The 16,396-nt window shown below is 41.5% G+C and overlaps 1 protein-coding gene across 1 annotated transcript in view; it reads left to right on the forward strand.

The window, feature by feature from the left end:
• The window catches only part of LOC128689945 (organic cation transporter protein), a 78,072-nt gene that overhangs the window by 59,204 nt on the left and 2,472 nt on the right, over positions 1-16,396 (forward strand). The window contains exons 8-11 of the mRNA XM_070088689.1: positions 1,558-1,745; positions 13,787-13,959; positions 14,369-14,553; positions 15,702-16,396. The exon at positions 15,702-16,396 is cut by the window's right edge and continues 2,472 nt beyond it. Of these exons, the coding sequence (XP_069944790.1) occupies positions 1,558-1,745; positions 13,787-13,959; positions 14,369-14,553; positions 15,702-15,965 (810 nt within the window). The 3' untranslated portion in view covers positions 15,966-16,396. The remainder of the gene's footprint in view (positions 1-1,557; positions 1,746-13,786; positions 13,960-14,368; positions 14,554-15,701) is intronic.

Raw genomic sequence — 16,396 nt, forward strand, 5'->3', positions numbered from 1 at the left:
AGTTTGACCGTAATAAACTTTATCGCAAATTTTACAAGGAATTTTATAGACACATCCATCAGCATTTTCGGCTGAATTCTTTATCAAAAGTTTTTTTACTGTATTAAGATTTTTAAGTACAACTTTATTATTTAAAGTCTTAAGAAGAGAAGGTATATCAACCAAGTTTTCATGGTAAGGGAGAACCAACATATTTTTAGTTGAATAAGGTTGATTGTTCCTTTTTGGATTGTAAAAAGTATTTCTAGCAATTTTAAAATATTTATCAATTACGTTTCTTGGGTATTTCAGATCATTGGCTATTTCATAAATATTGGATATTTCTTCATCTGGACTACAAATACGTAAAGTTCTCAAAAACATTGATGAGAAAACAGACAGTTTAACTCTATCTTGATGTGAAGTATAATAGTGTACATAGGAACAGTTATTTGTAGATTTAAGGTAGATTTTAAATTTGAAGTTATTATTACCCTTAATAATTATTTTCCTTAAACTCAACAGTAAAGTTTATAGAATGGGCTAAGCTATTTAATTTAACAAGGAAATGGTTTATATGCACATTCTTAGGCATAAGACACAAAATATCATCAACATATCTGAACCATTTAGCTCTATTAGGGAGGATTGTGTTAAGCAGTCTTGTTTCAAAACATTCTATGTATAGGTTACTAAGAACAGGTGAAAGAGGATTTCCCATTGCCATACCAAACTTCTGAGTATAAAACTTATCATTAAATATAAATTTTCCATCAACAATGCAAAGTTTAATAAATTTAATGATAGTGGGAACTGGCAATGGTAAATCATAATTAACAAGTTCTTCAGATAATAAACTTAATAAATCATCACCTGAAACTTTTGTAAACGAGGAAGTAACATCAAAACTAACCATGTTAAAATCATTTAAGTAAGTCAAGGAGCTTAATTTATCAATTAAATCTATGTTGTTTTTAACATTAAATTTAGAAATTTTTCCAACAATAGGGCTCAAAATGTCGACAAGCCAATTAGATAATTTATGTGAAACTGAACCTATGGAGCTAATAATTGGTCTGACTGGATTACCTGGTTTGTGTTTTTTTAATTAATGCATACATATAGGGTAAAGATGGATTAGTGGAAGTAATTCTTTTAATTAATTCATTTTTGTCTTTCAATAGAAGTTTTATTGTTTGATTGAAATTGCTGTTAACGGTTTCTAAGGGATTCTTTCTAAGTTTAGAATAGGTTTCAGTATCATCTAAGAGATTATTCATTTTATCTTGGTAATCATTTTCTTCCAAAATTACTATTGCATTTATTTTATCTGCTTTAGTAACGTTTCAGCGAAAAGTCAATCACCATAATCAGGATGTATTGTAGGGACATGAAATAGCGATATACAATATACACCATACAAGCAACATACAAAAATTAAACTAGTCAACTTGGGAAGTTTATGTTCGAATATTCCATATGGAATAAGACATTTAATGTCTGACTTACAACAGCGAGAAAAGGGTCAAAATTAAGCAGACGTACTCATCTAATGTTCAAATATGTTCATCATTGCAGAAAGCTCAGGGAAAAGAAGCAGACAGCGCCACGAAGACCTTCACGTCTCGTCTTCTAAACTTACTGAAGCAACTCCTCTCATTGCTTCTTATTTCTGAACTTAGAGTCAGAACCATTATTGTGTTCTTCTGTTGGTTCTCGGCATCTATGGTTTATTATGGCATCGCTCTCAATGCCACCAACCTCAGGTAGGCCACCAACCTCAGGTAGGTCTCCGGTACGATTCTTTAAGTTTAAATTCAATATTTGCTATTCCTCTGACCAGTGCCTTCCTTCGTATTTCAGAGATACTGGTCCCTTTCAACAGCTCCGTGATTCTTTGCCTTTGCCTGTATAGGGAGAATCTTTCTCTTTCTAGTTTAGATTTTCTCTTCCTTTTTCTTAAAGGACTGTGCATTTAGCATTCCTCAATTGCCACAGTGCTAATTCTTTCTAGGCAGAGGTTCAGATCCGTGTTCTTTAGGATATTTACCCAGTTTGTTTCATTTAAGACACGGTTGACTTGATCCCACTGTTTGTTTTTGTTATTGAAATTGAATTTGGTAAAGGCACCCTCATAAACGTTCACATATTGCGCGTTAGGAGCCCTGTGCAAACATGTCTGTACCAAATCATCATTGTTAGTGAAGGTGAGATCCAGTGTATTCTCGAATCTTGTTGGCTCTGTTATTTGCCGGTTTAAGGCGAATTTGGTGCAGAGATTTAATAACTCATGAGTGTGTGAATTTTTATCTGAGCTGTCTCCTGGGGTTATTTTTGCTAAAGCATTATTTGCTTCATTCCTCTGTTTTAGGTGTTTTAAGTTGAAATCCCCCAGAAGCAAGATATTTGGTACAGGAGTCGGAAGATTTTCCAGACAGTGGGCAATATTCAAAAGCTGTTCCTGGAATTGTTGGAAAGTTGCATCCGGAGGCTTGTATACCGCCTCAATGACAAGGTTTTGGTTTTCGATCTTTACTGTCTTTAAAACTTCAACTACATCATTTTATGGTGTTTAGTAATTACGAGCAAATGAGCGACTCGGTGACGTACAGGCCAACCCCCTCTCCCTTGTTGCCTATTTACTCTGTAGCAACTAATTGAATTATAACCTGGGATCCATATTTCGTTGTCAAAGTGATCGTTTTTGTAGGTTTCTGTGAATGCCGCAAGAATTGCATTTGACTCCGTGAGCAGTCCACTAATGAATTGTATTTTGTTGTCGTTGCTGACTTTAGACACCGTACATTTGCAAAGATAAACGTCGTTGTACTGATGGTATGAAGAGGGGCTTTGTTTGCTGGCACTAATATCTGGTGTTTTGGAGTGGAGACCACTGACTGTGCTTCCGCTACACGCTACAGAAGTGTTTTGAGTTGGTGTATGATTTCTGTCATTTCTTGCCTCTCTCTGGAGTGGTTGTGGCTACCTTGGATGGTTATAAGTTAAAACTGGATGGTTATAGGTTAAGCCTGGGTGGTTATAAATTAATACTGGATGGTTATAAGTTAACACTGGATTGTTATAAGTTAAGACTGGATTGCTATAATTTAACACTGGATGGCTAAAAGTTAAGACACTGGATGGTTATAAGGTAAGACTGGATGGTTAAAAATTAAGACTGAATTTGCCAGGATAAGAACTTTGAAAATATTTTTATTTAGTTGTTACCATGCGATAATTGTAAAACGCTTATTCTGATCGTCTTCAAACTTTCAGCACTCGTGTATATTGCTTGATACTAATTTCCTTGTAATAACTAGGGAATACCATTTCCAGTCGGCTTCAAACTCTCAGCATTGAAGTTACAAGCGTAATGCAAAGTTCGGACTGGTGTTGGAATGTGAATGTTTCAGTTCGCTAATTTTAATGAAAAATTTTAATTCTTGATAAAGTCTTACATCAGTTTCAAACTTACAAAGCTGGTGTCTCATACGTAAACTTTTAGGGGATTTGTATGTCCCATTCTCTCAGTTTTATTTATGAAATTTTCTGATGTGATATTTAACCTTCTGGAGCAATAATAATAAACCATCTTAGTAAAAAAAATTAGATGGTCCGACTTGGACCATTTACAAGTCGTGAGGCTGCCAGTATACTGGCTATTTTTAGTTTCTTAAGGAAGGAGTTAAATATTTACGCGCGGAGTACGAAAATAAATCGAAAAATATTGAAAACGAGTTTCGTTGACAGAAAAATAGTTTAAAAATCTGGCAACATTTTAGTGAAAATCCCATTGTAATACGACGTTTCAAAAGCAAATTATAGCTATTTTACCTACTTTTCTTTCTAATATACTAATTTTACCACTCAACTTCATGTACAGTGTGGGAGGAGCTTATTGTAGAGGTGTGAGGAGCTTATTGTAGAGGTGTGAGGAGCTTATTGTAGAGGTGGGAGGAGCTTATTGTAGAGGTGGGAGGAGCTTATTGTAGAGGTAGAGGTGGGAGGAGCTTATTGTAGAGGTGGGAGGAGCTTATTGTAGAGGTGTGAGGAGCTTATTGTAGAGGTGTGAGGAGCTTATTGTAGAGGTGGGAGGAGCTTATTGTAGAGGTGGGAGGAGCTTATTGTAGAGGTGGGAGGAGCTTATTGTAGAGGTGGGAGGAGCTTATTGTAGAGGTGGGAGGAGCTTATTGTAGAGGTGGGAGGAGCTTACTGTAGAGGTGGGAGGAGCTTATTGTAGAGGTGGGAGGAGCTTATTGTAGAGGTGGGAGGAGCTTATTGTAGAGGTTGGAGGAGCTTATTGCAGAGGTGGGAGGAGCTTACTGTAGAGGTGGGAGGAGCTTATTGCAGAGGTGGGAGGAGCTTATTGTAGAGGTTGGAGGAGCTTATTGCAGAGGTGGGAGGAGCTTATTGCAGAGGTGGGAGGAGCTTATTGTAGAGGTGGGAGGAACTTATTGTAGAGGTGGGAGGAGCTTATTGTAGAGGTGGGAGGAGCTTATTGTAGAGGTGGGAGGAGCTTATTGTAGAGGTGGGAGGAGCTTATTGTAGAGGTGGGAGGAGCTTATTGTAGAGGTTGGAGGAGCTTATTGCAGAGGTGGGAGGAGCTTATTGTAGAGGTGGGAGGAGCTTATTGCAGAGGTGGAAGGAGCTTATTGTAGAGGTTGGAGGAGCTTATTGCAGAGGTGGGAGGAGCTTATTGTAGAGGTGGGAGGAGCTTATTGTAGAGGTTGGAGGAGCTTATTGTAGAGGTGGGAGGAGCTTATTGCAGAGGTGGGAGGAGCTTATTGTAGAGGTTGGAGGAGCTTATTGCAGAGGTGGGAGGAGCTTATTGCAGAGGTGGGAGGAGCTTATTGTAGAGGTGGGAGGAGCTTATTGCAGAGGTGGGAGGAGCTTATTGTAGAGGTGGGAGGAGCTTATTGCAGAGGTGGGAGGAGCTTATTTTAGAGGTGGGAGGAGCTTATTGCAGAGGTGGGAGGAGCTTATTGTAGAGGTGGTAGGAGCTTATTGCAGAGGTGGGAGGAGCTTATTTTAGAGGTGGGAGGAGCTTATTGTAGAGGTGGAAGGAGCTTATTGTAGAGGTGGGAGGAGCTTATTGTAGAGGTGGTAGGAGCTTATTGCAGAGGTGGGAGGAGCTTATTTTAGAGGTGGGAGGAGTTTATTTTAGAGGTGGGAGGAGCTTATTGTAGAGGTGGAAGGAGCTTATTGTAGAGGTGGGAGGAGCTTATTGCAGAGATGGGAGGAGCTTATTGCAGAGGTGGGAGGAGCTTATTGCAGAGGTGGGAGGAGCTTATTGTAGAGGTGGGAGGAGCTTATTGTAGAGGTGGGAGAAGCTTATTACAGAGGTGGGAGGGGCTTATTGCAGAGGTGGGAGGAGCTTATTGCAGAGGTGGGAGGAGCTTATTGCAGAGGTAGGAGGAGCTTATTGCAGAGGTGGGAAGATTATTGCAGAGGTGGTAGGAGCTTATTGTAGAGGTGGGAGGAGCTTACTGTAGAGGTGGGAGAAGCTTATTGCAGAGGTAGGAGGAGCTTATTGCAGAGGTGGGAGGAGCTTATTGTAGAGGTGGGAGGAGCTTATTGCAGAGGTGGCAGAAGCTTATTGCAGAGGTGGGAGGAGCTTATTGTAGAGGTGGTAGGAGCTTATTGCAGAGGTGGGAGGAGCTTATTGCAGAGGTGGGAGGAGCTTATTATAGAGGTGGGAGGAGCTTATTGTAGAGGTGGGAGGAGCTTATTGCAGAGGTGGGAGGAGCTTATTGCAGAGGTGGGAGGAGCTTATTGCAGAGGTGGGAGGAGCTTATTGTAGAGGTGGGAGGAGCTTATTGTAGAGGTGGGAGAAGCTTATTGCAGAGGTGGGAGGAGCTTATTGCAGAGGTGGTAGGAGCTTATTGCAGAGGTGGGAGGAGCTTATTGTAGAGGTGGGAGGAGCTTATTGTAGAGGTGGGAGGAGCTTATTGCAGAGGTAGGATGAGCTTATTGCAGAGGTGGAAAGAGATTATTGCAAAGGTGGGAGGAGCTTATTGTAGAGGTGGGAGGAGCTTACTGTAGAGGTGGGAGAAGCTTATTGCAGAGGTAGGAGAAGCTTATTGCAGAGGTGGGAGGAGCTTATTGTAGAGGTGGGAGAAGCTTATTGCAGAGGTGGGAGGAGCTTATTGCAGAGTTGGGAGGAGCTTATTGCAGAGGTGGGAGGAGCTTATTGTAGAGGTTGGAGGAGCTTATTGTAGAGGTGGGAGAAGCTTATTGCAGAGGTGGGAGGAGCTTATTGCATAGTTGGGAGGAGCTTATTGTAGAGATGGGAGGAGCTTATTGTAGAGGTGGCGGAAGCTTATTGCAGAGGTGGGAGGAGCTTATTGCAGAGGTGGGAGGGGCTTATTGCAGAGGTGGCAGGAGCTTATTGTAGATGTGGGAGGAGCTTATTGCAGAGGTGGGAGGAGCTTATTATAGAGATGGAAGGAGCTTATTGCAGAGGTGGGAGGAGCTTATTGCAGAGGTGGGAGGAGCTTATTGCAGAGGTGGGAGGAGCTTATTGTAGAGGTGGGAGTAGCTTATTGTAGAGGTGGGAGGAGCTTATTGCAGAGGTGGGAGGAGCTTATTGTAGAGGTGGGAGGAGCTTATTTTAGAGGTGGGAGGAGCTTATTGCAGAGGTGGGAGGAGCTTATTGCAGAGGTGGGAGGAGCTTATTATAGAGGTGGGAGAAGCTTATTTTAGAGGTGGGAGGAGCTTATTGCAGAGGTGGGAGGAGCTTATTGCAGAGGTGGGAGGAGCTTATTGTAGAGGTGGGAGGAGCTTATTGCAGAGGTAGGAGGAGCTTATTGTAGAGGTTGGAGGAGCTTATTGCAGAGGTGGGAGGAGCTTATTGCAGAGGTGGGAGGAGCTTATTGTAGAGGTGGGAGGAGCTTATTGTAGAGGTGGGAGGAGCTTATTGCAGAGGTGGGAGGAGCTTATTGTAGAGGTGGGAGGAGCTTATTTTAGAGGTGGGAGGAGCTTATTGCAGAGGTGGGAGGAGCTTATTGCAGAGGTGGGAGGAGCTTATTATAGAGGTTGGAGAAGCTTATTGTAGAGGTGGGAGGAGCTTATTGCAGAGGTGGGAGGAGCTTATTGCAGAGGTGAGAGGAGGTTATCGCAGAGGTGGGAGAAGCTTATTGTAGAGGTGGGAGGAGCTTATTGTAGAGGTGGGAGAAGATTATTGCAGAGGTGGGAGAAGCTTATTGCAGAGGTGGGAGGAGCTTATTGCAGAGGTGGGAGGAGCTTATTGCAGAGGTGGGAGGAGGTTATTGCAGAGGTGGAAGGAGATTATTGCAGAGATGGGAGGAGCTTATTGTAGAGGTGGGAGGAGCTTACTGTAGAGGTGGGAGAAGCTTATTGCAGAGGTAGGAGGAGCTTATTGCAGAGGTGGGAGGAGCTTATTGTAGAGATGGGAGGAGCTTATTGTAGAGGTTGCAGAAGCTTATTGCAGAGGTGGGAGGAGCTTATTGCAGAGGTGGGAGCAGCTTATTGCAGAGGTGGGAGGAGCTTATTGTAGAGGTGGGATTAGCTTTTTGTAGAGGTGGGAGAAGCTTATTGCAGAGGTGGGAGGAGCTTATTGCAGAGGTGGGAGGAGCTTATTGTAGAGATGGGAGGAGCTTATTTTAGAGGTGGCAGAAGCTTATTGTAGAGGTGGGAGGAGCTTATTGTAGAGATGGGAGGAGCTTATTGTAGAGGTGGCAGAAGCTTATTGCAGAGGTGAGAGGAGCTTATTGCAGAGGTGGGAGGAGCTTATTGCAGAGGTGGCAGGAGCTTATTGTAGAGGTGGGAGGAGCTTATTTTAGAGGTGGGAGAAGCTTATTGCAGAGGTGGGAGGAGCTTATTGCAGAGGTGGGAGAAGCTTATTGTAGAGATTGGAGGAGCTTATTGTAGAGGTGGCAGAAGCTTATTGCAGAGGTGGGAGGAGCTTATTGCAGAGGTGGGAGGAGCCAAGAGGCAGCTAAGGACGATAATTGTTTGATCACCAGTTTGGGACTCCCAACAAATGTCTTTATACTGATGCTATTATTACTAATACACTTTATCTGGTTATACCATTTATTCATTAAAGATATCAGAAATAAGATATATAACATAAAAGCATAATAAAGACGGCCAAAATAATAATAAGTGTCGTATTATGGCGGAGAATGCACACACTGGAGAAACTATGTACTGTGCCAAAACAAAAGCATTCACATTGCTAAACTCACAAACTAGTATTTAGTCACTTAGCCATAATACCAACTTACCTCATAATTTGTAATATTTTACAATTAAGAATAAAACTAAGTCTGCCCGAAATGCCTAGCTATGCTAAGCGTTCTAGTGGTACACTCTGTAATCACAATTTTACTACATGTAAACCACACAATAACCAAATTTCTGTAAACTCAGCATTGTAATCCTTATAGAGAATAAACTTTGAATTTGAATTTGAATTTGAATAGTCATGTTCATGCCTGAAATTATTCGGTTTTCTCTATTGCCTCTCTGTTGTTCTCAAAGAAAACGGTGTTTTAACACGGAAAACAATAAGAAATCACTTACGTTCATAGAAAAAGCCCAAAGTAGCGCTATTTTCGTGAATCTTTTGACGTAAATGAGGCTTGAGCGCTTTTCTGCGATTATCTCGAAAGTAAGATTTTGGTTTATTGCTTCAACCTCCTCCATTATTAATGAAATGAAATGATTTTCCCAGGGAACATAACACAAAGTGCGTTTGTGTTTAATGTGTAATAAAAATTTGGAATATCTCAAATATTTTTTAATTTTGTTGGGAGGTAAAGAGGCAGATATTTTGGTGAGTGTCAAAAGCGTTCCAAATGTATTTTTTTCGGCATGAAGATAAGCTATCTTACATTCATTGATTTCATATGAAATTCGGGCAAGACATATTGTAGGAGTGAGGAGTCCGCAGCGCCGCTAGTACCGCCAGACCGGAAGGACCTGTTGCCATATGTTATAATCAGTATTTTTTTTTTCAATTGTTTGTTAGCCGATCTTATTGAAACTTTCTCACATCATTCTAAATACATGCTTCTAAACGTATACCAAAAAGAATTAAAATCCATTACAAATAACGGAGATTCCATGAAAATCATAACTTTTCCTTAATGTTGCGCTGGTGTGTGAAAGTCTACGGACATTGCCAGACAAGTTTCACTTTGCCTGAGCTGGTGACTTACTCTGGTAAGGTGTAGTAGGCATCTGGTTTTTGTTTCCTTCCCAATCAGGATATATCTTGCCACAGGTGTTATTGAGCTAAGGAAATTTTATTTACCCGATGGGCGGGCAGAGACAAGCATAGATCAAGCTACGCCGCTGAAAGCAACGTGCACAACACACCCGTAAACCAGACACATAAGTGTATTAGCGCACATGCAAACTCGTACATACGCACATGTATATATACCCACATTTGTGTTATGAGCATGTATATGTTTCCACATACGCATATTTATACATAAGCACATGCATACGTATAAACATCTATACATAAGCACACACGTACACGAACGCCTACACACACAAACAGGCATTATCTGCACTGATGCAGGGAACTGATGCCTTTTTAATGGGTAGAGAATTAATTTCTATGGTAGGCAGGGAATTAATGTCTATGGTAGGCAGGGAATTAGTGTCTGTGCTAGGCGGGGAATTAATGTCTATGGTAGGCAGGGAATTAATGTCTATGGTAGGCAGGAAATTAATGTCTGTGGTAGGCAGGGAATTAGTGCCTATGGTAGGCAGAGAATTAATGTCTATGATAGCAGGGAATTAATGTGCATGGTAGGAAGGGAATTAATGTCTGTGGTAGGCAGGGGATTAGTGTTTATGGTACGCAGGGAATTAATGCCTATGGTAGCAGGGAATTAATGTCTATGGTAGGCAGGGAATTAATGTCTGTGGTAGGCAAGGAATTAATTTCTATGGTAGCAGGGAATTAATGTCTATGGTAGCACGGAGTTAGTGTCTATGTTAGGAAGGAAATTAATGCCTGTGGTAGGCAAGGAATTAATGTCTATGGTAGCAGGGAATTAATGTCTGTGGTAGGCAGGGAATTAGTATCTATGGTAGCAGGGAATTAATGTCTATGGTAGCAGGGAATTATTGTCTATGGTAGGCAGGGGATTAATGTCTATGGTAGGCAGGGGATTAATGTCTATGGTAGGCAGGGGATTAATGTCTATGGTAGGCAGGGGATTAATGTCCATGGAATAAGCAAGCAACTGCTACATGTACACACTGACATGCTTCCCGTCCATCCTCATGGCTTGTCTTTAGAAGTAATAATTTTCTTAAATCCTGAAGAAAGTGCAGTAGGGAGGTGTAATACAGTCAAGTAAAAAAATGCAACAATAAAACATGATATCTGTTCAGACTGTCTTACCTTTGAAGGTACTTTGGTAAGAGAGTTATAAGGTTCTTTCAGTCTTTAACTCAGAAATATTTTAGCCAAGGCAAGGGAGCATGAAATAAAATTTACATAAATGAATAATATAATTATTAAATTTTGACACATTTGTTAAACCGCAAATAGTTGAAATAAAACGATATTTGCACCTTAAAGTGTAAGAACTGAAAGAGACTTCGCCCCTTGACGATATGGCAATCAGTGCAGAAGTTAATTAACATACGATATTCACACACACACACACACACACACACACACACACACACACACACACAAACACACACAGGAGGAGAGTGGTCGAACACCTGAAAAGGAACAAGATTATAAATGAAAATCAGCATGGGTTCATGGAAGGCAATCTTGTATCACAAACCTTTTGGAGTTTTATGACTAGGTAACAGAAGTAAGACACGAGAGAGAGGGGTGGGTAGATTGCGTTTTCCTAGACTGCAGGAAGGCCTTTGACACAGTTCCCCACAATAGATTAGTGCAGAAGCTGGAGGATCAGGCGCATGTAACAGGGAGGGCACTGCAATGGATCAGGGAATACCTGACAGGGAGGCAGCAACGAGTCATGGTACGTGAAGAGGTATCACAGTGGGCGCCTGTGACGAGCGGGGTCCCACAGGGGTCAGTTCTAGGACCAGTGCTATTTTTGATATATGTGAACGACATGATGGAAGGAATAGACTCTGAAGTGTCCCTATTCGCAGATGATGTGAAGTTGATGAGAAGAATTAAATCGAATGAGGATGAGGCAGGACTGCAAAGAGACCTGGACAGGCTGGACATGTGGTCCAGTAACTGGCTTCTCGAATTCAATCCAGCCAAATGCAAAGTCATGAAGATTGGGGAGGGGCAAAGAAGACCGCAGACAGAGTATAGGCTAGGTGGACAAAGACTACAGACCTCACTCAGGGAAAAAGACCTTGGGGTGACCATGACACCGAGCACATCACCGGAGGCACACATTAACCAAATAACTGCTGCAGCATACGGGCGCCTGGCAAACCTGAGAATAGCGTTCCGATACCTTAATAAGGAATCGTTAAAGACACTGTACACTGTGTATGTTAGGCCCATACTGGAGTATGCAGCACCAGTCTGGAACCCACACCTGGTCAAGCACGTCAAGAAGTTAGAGAAAGTACAAAGGTTTGCAACAAGGCTAGTCCCAGAGCTCAGGGGAATGTCGTACGAGGAAAGGTTGAGGGAGATAGGACTGACGACACTGGAGGACAGAAGGGTCAGGGGAGACATGATAACGACATACAAGATACTGCGGGGAATAGACAAGGTGGACAGAGATAGGATGTTCCAGAGAGGGGACACAGGGACAAGGGGTCACAACTGGAAGCTGAAGACTCAGACGAGTCACAGGGACGTTAGGAAGTATTTCTTCAGTCATAGAGTTGTCAGGAAGTGGAATAGCCTAGCAAGTGAAGTAGTGGAGGCAGGAACCATACATAGTTTTAAGAAGAGGTATGATACAGCTCAGGAAGCAGAGAGAGAGAGGACCTAGTAGCGATCAGTGAAGAGGCGGGGCCAGGAGCTGAGTCTCGACCCCTGCAACCACAATTAGGTGAGTACACACAAACACAACCTCCTTCGGAATCACGGCAACCCCATTGCAACCGAACAATCTAAGTCAAACCCCACACACTGTACCCTCTTCCCCCACCCCCTCATTACAAACCCCACCCCGACACCAACCCCCCATAGGACCCGCCAGGACTTCCGCTCCCCCAACCCCACCATTCTCCCCAGACCACAGTTTTAGAAAAGAGTTGAAGGTTTGGTATACGAACGTGGATGGAATAACAAATAAATGTGATGAGTGGCATGAAAGAAACAAGGAGACGTCCCCAGACATCTTAGCAGTCACAGAAACGAAACTCACTAGGACGATAACAGACGCAATCTTCCCATCCTGATATCAGATCCTGAGGAAAGATAGGACCAGACCGGGAGGAGTTACACTGCTCATTAAACAGCGATGGGGATTAGAGGAAATGGAAGGAATGGACGAAAATGAAGAAAGGGATTACATAGTAGGTACAATTCAGTCTGGGGGACATAAAGAAGTCAGTCACTGCAGTGATGTATAACCCACCACATAACTGCAGGAGGCCAAGAGAGGAATATGAAGAAAGCAACAGAGCAATGGTGGACACAGTAGCTGAGGTGCCCAGAAGAGCTCACACGAGTAGAGCAAAGTTACTGGTTATGGGCGATTTCATCCACAAGGAGACTGATTGGGAAAACTTGGAGCCACATGGGGGTCTCGAAACATGGAGAGCCAAGATGGTGGATGTGGTACTGGAATACCTCATGCATCAACATGTTAGGGACACTACGACAGAGAGGGGGAGGATGAACCACTAAGACTGGACATCGTGTTCACCTCTTATATATATATATATATATATATATATATATATATATATATATATATATATATATATATATATATATATATATATATATATTGTAAAAACATCTGAAGAATTTCTTTTTTTATCAAAAATAAATCAGTGTTTATCTTTAATGACTTTTCATAGGCGAAATGTACTTTTATATGCACATAACATCATGTGTACTCAAGAACACTGTAAAAAGAGTTTCAGTTAATCTTCATTAATACTGTCAGATATGTTTACTTTGTTAAACCATAATCGAGGATTTCCATGATATAATTCCTCATCGTCTCATCCAATTTTCTTCAACCTTCAATACTGATAACTTCATAATACATATTCTGAGCGATGTCGATCGAAATATGCTGATGCATTTTACGATGTTTGTTCCTATGAGATAAGTTCACGCTTCTTCATCTTGGCTTTATATCTGGTGTTTCTTAGAGGAAGTTTTGAATTACTTTTGGGCTGTGTTTATGCTAATTTGCCGTTTATTTTGAAGACGATTAGATAGTGTCCAATACGAAGGCCTCTTCTTATTCCCTGCACATCTTCAGTGCTAATACATAACCGCATTAGAAATTCAGGCAGCACTCTGCCTATTGTTGTTGCGTGTATTGTAGTACAGGGAGGCTGGGGTTATGCAATATGGGGATACGTTTCTCGGATCTCGCGACTACCAAAATACATCAAGTTATTTTATACGCAGCTGCCTTATAAAATTATGCTGTACTCAGTAATATTCCGTTTACTTGTACTGAGATATAAGGGCTGGGCTTATAAGTGATAAAGGGAATGGATACCTTTTCCGAATCATTGAAGTACATAATGCATTGGTCATGTGATGCAGAGGATACCTCTGGCGAATCAATGAAGTACAAGATGCTGGGGTTATGGGTATAGGAGATATCTTTCTCGGATCGCTCAAGTACAGTTCTGAAGAATCACTAACCAACTTCCTTTGCTCTCCTTCCAGCACTGATCCATATTTGTACATCTTTTTGGGTGGGTTGCTGGAGGTACCGTCCTACCTGCTGCTGTGGCCAGCTCTCATCTACATAGGACGGAAGAAGAGCCTTGTAGCACTCTATCTCTTCTGTGGCCTCTGTATCTTCAGTGTTATGGGCCTCATGCTGACTTATCCAGGAGGTAAGTCATGTTGTATTGGGGCCCTTAGACATAAAAAAAAACTCGTGATAGTTGTATTAGCTTTTTAGATTTTGACATGGTTGTTGTACACGAATTTTGTTACATGACTTGTTGTTTCACAATTTGTTGTACTCAGGGTAATGTGAAAAATCGCAGTATCGTGAATTTAACAATACGAAATGAAAAAATGTCATTTAGCATCGGCCTGACGTCGTGGGACAGGCATGCTGACCTCTATACACTTGCTTAAGTAATCTCAAACTTTATTTTTAAATGTTCCGATGTTTGTATACAGGGTGTTTTAAAATGATGGACTCAGTTTCAGAATATACTGCTTTGAAATTAGGTCCATAAATTTGAAACACTGTATAATCTAAATCACTTTTTTTCTAATCTGTTTCGTCAACAGAAGCTGAGGTGGCAAAAGTGTTCTTCTCCCAGATCGGCAAGATGGCGGTGACTGCGGCCTTCCAGCTGGCGTGGATGTACACAGCTGAACTTTTCCCCACTAAGTTCCGCTCCCTGGCCGTAGGTCAGGCCAGCTTCTGTGCTCGCATCGGCAGCACTTCTTCTCCTTACATCAATGATCTCTTGGTGAGTGGTAGTCTTTGTAGGTTGGAGCATGTGCAGCTCTGACTGTTGTCTTTGTTTCAGCTTTTCTACGTATGCATAGAAAAAACGCAATATAAGTTTTATCAGAACTGCAGCTACACTATATATTTCGCTCTCTCATTATGTGTAGGCAATTATACAGTATTTTGTCATGAAAAATTTTGTCATTACTTCGATACATACACTGTAGACTGTATTATTGACAGGGGCTTTGATGGTGACACACAATCACTATTTTCTATATCTCTAGCAAGATATATAATGCATAATGAATTTGAAGATGCATAATATATAATGAATTTGAAGATACATAGTGCATAATGAATTTGACAGAGAAATTTGTTAAAAAAAACTTTCAAGATGACAGGAAAAAATTTCAAACTTCTGCTTGCATTCGATATACAGTTATCTTGTCTGTCTTGGGTTTTCTGATAGTTCTTATTCCAGTATTATTTGCTCTGCAATTTAGGAGACCTGGTCTGAGACCGTGCCCTGAACCATAAACATATGACAAACTAGCGAATAGATCAAGTGTTCTATTCGCTAGTTTTGCCACTAGTGTCCTTATCAGTTTTAAGAACCGTATTTGATTAAGTCACCCGTGCCTTTATCAGATATAGTCCTTAAGACAGTTCTTAGGACTGTTCTGAACTGTACACAAAGTTCTTTTTCACAGCTCGTAACTGTCATTATATCATTTATAACTAGATGTAACAAGCAGCGCATTTTCTATAACGTAATAGTTATCTAACACAGTGGAAGATATGTAGAAGTACGATGTGTTGTCAGAGTCTGCGGACACTGAGCCACATGACAGTGTTGGGGAGAGTCCCTCTGACGCAGTCAGAGTTCTTTATTTGTATAACGTTTCACCCATCCTTGAGCTGGCTCGATTACATGATGTACTTGATTAAGGTTGGTGTAGAGTGAAACGTTGAGCAAGTAAAGGACTACTCTGCATTTATGTGTTTTTCCAACAGCTGTACGCTTATTGTCACTGTGTTCATTATTATTATAATCGTGGGGAAGAGCTAAACCCGTAGGGATTATACAGAGCCCTGGGGGGATGGAAGGTATTCAGGGTCAATTCAGGGAACTGGAACACAGATCCACCAGAACTTTTCTTTCAGGGACCCTACACTGTGTGGGCGCCGTCAGCACTGTTTGGCTCGGTGTCGTTGGTCTCTGCCGCCCTGGCGGTCCTCCTGCCGGAGACCAGGCACTGCGATTTGCCGGAGTCCAACGATTTCTTCACTAAAACTAAGGAAGCAGGAGCAGAAGGGAGAGAGCAAGGTGTCGTTGACCAGGATGAAGGAGTTCTCAACCCATCCTTCGTATCAGAGGCAGGAGAGACGGGCAGCCAGATACATCCAAGGAAAAGTGATACACATTAACTATGTTAAGGGAAAAAACTATTCTTAAGCGACCAGAGGGAAACGAGGCTCCTTCAGCGTCATCACGAATATTTTTATACCATACCGAGGCGCTTAATGGCTGTTTTTAATAACTGGCAAAAAGAGAGGGAAGAAATTTGGAAGGCGTTATATAAAATTTCCTCCTACACCTGTCTTATTAGACGACCAGTTTTGTGCACATGTTGTCATGTGTACTGTGTCTTCCCTCGGCTGACCATTACATATACTATAAGTTTTGTTTTGCCGAAGATACAGAAGATGGCTGATGTAATCCCTATATTTAAATAAGGTTAAAAGGCAATCCCATCAACTTACCATCCAATAAGCATGATGTCTATAGTAGGCAAATTATTACAAACAATTATAACCGATATTATTAGATGCCACCTTGACGAGCATAATTTGAATGA

Source organism: Cherax quadricarinatus, chromosome 25 (genome assembly GCF_038502225.1).
Source record: "Cherax quadricarinatus isolate ZL_2023a chromosome 25, ASM3850222v1, whole genome shotgun sequence".
NCBI classification, from domain to species: Eukaryota; Metazoa; Arthropoda; class Malacostraca; order Decapoda; family Parastacidae; genus Cherax; species Cherax quadricarinatus.